The sequence below is a fragment of the Egretta garzetta genome, unplaced genomic scaffold (assembly GCF_000687185.1).
Source record: "Egretta garzetta isolate BGI_Z169 unplaced genomic scaffold, ASM68718v1 scaffold188, whole genome shotgun sequence".
NCBI classification, from domain to species: domain Eukaryota; kingdom Metazoa; phylum Chordata; class Aves; order Pelecaniformes; family Ardeidae; genus Egretta; species Egretta garzetta.
Window position 1 is genome coordinate 3,151,716 of NW_009260622.1, and position 6,139 is coordinate 3,157,854.

The 6,139-nt window shown below is 39.6% G+C and overlaps 1 protein-coding gene across 1 annotated transcript; it reads right to left on the reverse strand.

Moving 5' to 3' along the window:
- Nucleotides 1–4,223: 4,223 nt before the first annotated feature.
- MOCS3 (molybdenum cofactor synthesis 3) lies at nt 4,224–6,135 on the reverse strand (the record flags this gene model as incomplete). The annotated part of the gene is made up of 1 exon (XM_009645401.2): nt 4,224–6,135. A coding segment is annotated over one exon (915 nt), but the record flags the coding sequence as incomplete, so codon positions are not given.
- Between the last annotated feature and the right edge of the window lie 4 nt (nt 6,136–6,139).

Genomic DNA, 6,139 nt, shown 5'->3' on the forward strand with positions numbered 1-6,139 from the left:
CCCCAGTCACTATAAAGACGATCTTCTGATGTGCTGGAGGTCACCACAATTTTATAGACCACCTACTGAGAAACACTGTCCTGGCCTGCACACACACTGGCTGAACCCAGCTGGCAACTTTATCAGAACATGATAGTACCCACCACTCCTCTCTCAGGTTTTTTAATTCTGCTTCAAACACTGAGCTAGTTAAGTCAGAGGCGTGCATAAATCAAGTGACACCAATAAAGTTCATGCTAACACTGTAATGACTCAACCTTTGCTAAAACATACAGTGATAAGCAAGGCTTTAATCTCCAGGGATGGAATGACTCAGTTTCAGGAACAACTCACCTAATTAACCAGGACATGATTTCAACCATTTCACATGTAATATTGCAAGTCTACTGCAGGAAATAACAAATACACCAGCTTTTAATTTCTATATTCTGACCAGCACCTGGATTTCAATGAAAATCACAAGCATTCAAACTGATGTAAGTGCCATGACTTCACAAGACCTCTTCCTCCTTTTAATTTATATCCATGAACCAGGAGGTCTGCCAGACTCTCCACTCCTAGCATAATGCAGATGTTTAATTGCAGCATTAAAGGAATACAAGCTTAATCCCACACATGAAGCTAAAGGTTCTGAAGAGAAAAACTTTCAAATTTTAATAAATCCTGAGTTAAAAGATGCTTATAATTATAGAAGGTCTAAAGAAATGAATGTGCTTATTTTCATGCCCTTGTTTCATCACTTCTGTTACTCCACTTCTCTTCAGGGCGCCAGAAGAGGGTAGCCCATTGCTGCTTTTGTTGCCTGAAGTTTCTGCAGAAACATCAGCTTGCTGACACAAGGTTCATGCATGAGATTTGCACTGAACACACTTACAGGATTGATTTTTGGTTTAAATACTGAAGACAGGCATCAAATGTTTCTGCAGAACTATGCGGGACAGTAAGGTTCCCAGCCTAGTTTCATTACCACAGGAACATCTGCCTGAGCTCTGGGCACAGACACTCCTTTGGTCTGCGAGTTCAGTTCTTGTTTTCTGCAGAAGTCAGATTTGTAGTGTGGGGATTCTCTGACTTAGAGGACTTTGATGATTTTTTTTTGTTAGATTTTATGCTTTCAGTTCCATTTTACAAAATAAGAAGGACAAAAAAGTCTTTGGCTTTTCAAAAAACCCTGCCCTAGCCAGGTAAGAAAATCTGCAATGCTTTTCAGTAATATTGAGGCTGTACTAGCAGTGACTCTGCAGTGACTCTGTAGATCTAACATCTACGTTTAATTTTGTGCTAGTGTTTCTAATAGCGCTTTTCTAAACAATTATCCATTTTGGCTGCAAAAGTCTTTTGAAATAGCATGTGAAAAACCCCTCAGGTTAAGACTCTGAAACAAACAATGTTTTGAAAACCCGAGGAAGATAATTTCCATTCAATGTTTTCCTGAGAATACTGCATGTACTATTCAATTGCCCTGCTCCATTTTATTCTATTTCCCTGGTCTTTTTTCAAAAGAACTGTACAACAATACATTTTTACAAGTGAATCTCAGCTCTTCCCAAGGCTGAATTGCATCTTACAACCTAGAGAATGATTTGGTTTATTAACTTGCAGTGCCACCTAGCAAGCATCCTTAAAATTATTTTTCCTGATGTAGTTTTACAAAGGACATCTTAGATCTTTCATATTTAAAAAAAAAAAAAAGACAAACTTGTGCTTGCAGTATTTTAAGCATCTAGTGCACACTTTTGCTTTGAAAAGATAAATTTCTATTAGAAATTTTACTTCCTAATAGGATAATAATACAGATGCTCACATACCTAAAATTCTGGTATATGAACATTGAGAACTAGTTTTGGACACATCCCTCATACATTTGTCTACAAATAGTTCCATTAATTGTTGAGGGATTTTTTTAAAAGCATAAACTTTGACAGTAGATCAGTGCTTAATTTATTGGAATTCTGAGATGAGAGACTCCTGCCACTAAAATAAGGAGAATTTTAGCTTATCAAGGCACATTAGTACCTTGTATGCAGACACCTTTTAGACTTGCGTGAAAGCTAGACCAGCATGACTTGACTTCCTTAAAATAATAACCATGTCCCAGGACAAAACAAGTTTAGATACTTAACTCCGTGCCTGAACTGTGAGGCTATCCCATAGACCTACACATGGGAGACATTAAAATGCAGCAATTCAGAATAAATGCTGCAGCCACTTTTATTACCCTAAACCTCCAACAGGAACCCGTTTCCTGTTTAGTTCCCGTGCCAAATTCCAGTAAAGCCATTTAAAAGAGACTATAACCGAACAAGCAAAAGCAACCTCATGACATCAAGAGTGAGGGACAAAGAAACACACACTCTGCTGCCCGACCTTATCCCTTGCTAACACATCTTAGACCAACTGCACTCTAAGCTCCGTGAGTAAAGCAGCTTGTCTTTGTTCACAATGTCAACACGCACCAATATTTAGACAGTACTTTGGCAGCAATACAAAATGATACAGTTTTATTGCTTCTCTTAGGATTTCTAGGTAGAGTTCTGCTATTACACTTCCTGGTGAACAGAGAAACCACGACATGTTTTACAGAGATTAAGAAATAAAGCAAGTCAAAACAAAAGATAAGTTTCCAATAATAAGAACAGTTTTGGCTTAGTTATGATCCTATGACCCTTGATTTTTCAGTCAATCTCCAAAGAGTCCAGCACCGCGTGAGGACTGTATTTACAGGAAGACTTGTGTATCACTTCAGCAAGGGAAAAAAAAAGAAATTAAACTTAAAACCAACAAAAAAATAAAAGTCCCACACAGAATGATTGAAATTTTGACAAGCACTATGGACCTCATCTTTATCCAGGATGCATGACGGATGTTTTCTTATTTGCTGAGAATTTAATTGCTATCCTAAGTCAAGGAAGAGAATGCTGGTTTTTTTCCCCCCCAAGGAAACCTGTATTTTGCATAATCCTGTGAGATCAGAACTGAGCCACTAGTTCTTTCCAGAATAACCATCTCTATATTGTATGGCCCAATTAGTTTTGCACAGAACTCTCTTTATGCAAAAATAACAGATGCATTTCAGATGCTGCACTCCTGTAAGAACTTTGGACCTTAGTCCCTGCAAATCGTCAAGAACCATCTTTCCAGAAAGTCCTTTTAATAGAAAAGGTCCTTAAAAGTTTGTCTCTCGTCAGCCTGACTCAATGCATTTACTTTTTTTGCCAGTTTTAGTATCATTCTATGGTTTTGGTCCATTTTCATTCATCCTTATCGCCATTTTTCCACAGAGTTCTCCATATCCATGAGGTGTTGTTTTCTATATAGTACAAAGACTCACAGTCTGTTTTCCTGCTTGAAAATGTGCTACAAGAAATGCAGTTATAAATTTGCTACAAAAAATCCTCCACCAAACACCACAGGCTTTAATGTCACCTCCTTTTTCTTTCACAGAGTTTGCATACATCTGCTGCTAAAATGTTGTAACAAGGGAAAAGACTTCACACGTTATTTCTATCCACTGGAAGTAGCACTCAGATTTAGAACCAAAAAGTCTTTCCCCTTTCCCCAAGCCCGTAGGTTCACCTTGCTTTGAATGACTGAAAGGGACCTCTCTCAGGTTGGGTGGGTACGTGACATACCATCCTCTGTTCAGCACTGGAAGGTTGGATATTAGAGAATTGCTGCTACTGTTCCCTTTTATGTTTCAGTCTCTTCTTGACATCGCAGTAAAGAAAAACGAAAACATAGGTCAGGCATTGCAAACAAGTCCCTCTGCTTTCCAATTCTCAAAAGCTGAAACGCACCAGAAGCCAGATGTTCTGCCTGAACCAAGCCTCCACAACCTGCCTTGAAAGGTCTTTATGACTGTCTCACTACACACCACAAAGCAGTAATCCTCACTTTAAGACATGGCCTTCCATGTTTTTGTCCTCTAAACTGCAAGAGATGATATAACTCTGCATTTATAAATTCACGTAACCGTTTCCTTCACAAGAGACTAAGATTATTATTGCTAAAACCCATGGCATGTTATAATAAAGTAGGCGGTGTGGATGTTCTGAAATTTATTTTACTAAAATATGCCTTTTCGACTACTAATTATAATGATAATGTTCTTTTTTTTGCCCTTGTATAATGCGAAGATTAGTCATGACAGGTGTGTTTTTCCTCCACAGAAAGCAAAGGAAATCCATACCCTAATTAATATAATAAGAAGATAATTACTATGCTTAAGTGATGAGGACTCAGGCAGCTCTGTTGACAAGCTATTTATTTCTCTTTCTTTTCATTCAGTTTGTCTACAAGAACTTTTTAGATATGCATAGCTCTTCATGCCACTTAACAAAATAATGCAGTACACCGGGGGATACGCAACTACCACAACAAACAGGGAGAAAACTCATTAAATAGGTCTTTGTACTCGCAGAAGGGAGGCAAGTTTTTTTCTTCTTTCAAATTTTTTTCTCTCGCACCCTCTTAATCTCTCGATCTCTGAAGTCTTCTAAGCCTTCACAAAAGCATTTTCTAGACATTTTACTGGGCTCAAACTTAGGTCTTACTAACACTTAACCTCAGTTTCTCTGTACAAGTTGAGGAATACACTTTTTTTTGCCAGCCAACAAACGAGGATGGACAGCCCTGGAAGTTCTTAACCGAACACCCTTGCTGTAGGTGCTGCTATTTGCAGCGAGCAGTTCACTTTCATAAATACAGAATGCTTCTACAGAGAACTAAAAGATGTTGACCAAAAGAGTCTTGTCAGCATTGTCTTGGCAATTCCCTATGATAGGTTTAATAGCACCACTGACCAGCTAGAGATTAACTTAGGGGTGTTTTTTGTCACTGCATGCACTGTTTCACTTTGTTAGGCAGTTTGAAGAAACAGTAAAAATCTTCCACGCTTGACTCGTGTTCTTTGTCATTCTCCAAGCTATTGATTACTAACTAGGAGTCATTCTGAATTATCACATGCACAATTAAGTGGTTATTCCAAGTTTTCACTATTAAACAATAATCAAGAAACACATTTCTCTCAATTTCCATTTTTATAAAATTAATCAGACATCTACAAAAATATGCATTTTTTTGAAAAAAATTACCATTACAAAAAGCAACATGATATTTTTATCTCCTGTTGAATCCATATGATATAGTCATTACACAGAGAAGATGAAACCCTATGGAATTTACTATGAAAATTTGTAATTTTTTTCACCATTTTAATTTCTAATACTGAGGAAACGTTGGGTCAATTTTACTGGCCCAAGCCATGAGCCCCCCTTTAATATCCTTAGCTAACACAGAACCAAGTTCTTTGACAGGTAACTCCTGCAGAATTCTTACAGCCTTCTGGGAGTCATTTCCCAGTTTGCAAACAACATATACAGGAAAAGATGTCTGGCCATTAGTTCTCTGCTTTTCTTCACAAATTCTTTTTTCTAAATTTTCCAGATATCCTTCATCTTTTTCTTCTAATTTACTCAAAGGAATGTGGACAGCATGTCCCAGGCGACAGATATCCACTTCTACCTGTGGACGAACATCTAACAATACATGAGGAACTTGCTCATCCAACAGTTTTTTGTATTCCTCTACAGATACCCTGTCTTTACTGGGCAGCAGATGTAAAGTCCTACACTTGTCTGTTGCAGAAGAACCACAAAATGCCTCATAATCCTGAAGGCAGGTGACAGACGGATTGTCACCACAAACAGCACAGTCCGGTTTCTTTGGTCTTAACTTGATGTTGCGAAATCTCCCTTCACGGGCATCGAACATCAGCATGAACTGACCGAAGGACGAACCCATTCCCGAGGCGATCTTCAGCACTTCCAAGGCCTGGATGCACCCCATGATGCCCGGCACGACACCCAGCACTCCCCCGTCCGCACAGTTAGTCACCGTCTCTGGTGGAGGGGGCTTGGGGAAGAGACACCTGTAGCAGGGCCCTCCCTGGTAGTTGTACACGACTAGCTGCCCCTCCAGCCGGAGGGCGCTGCCGGACACTAGGGGCTTCCCAGCCAGGACACAGGCGTCATTCACCAAGTACCTGGTGGGGACGTTGTCGGAGCAGTCGGCGATGATGTCGTACTGCCGCACCAGCTCCAGGGCTGTGCGAGGGCTCAGGGCGCCGCAGTAGGGCACG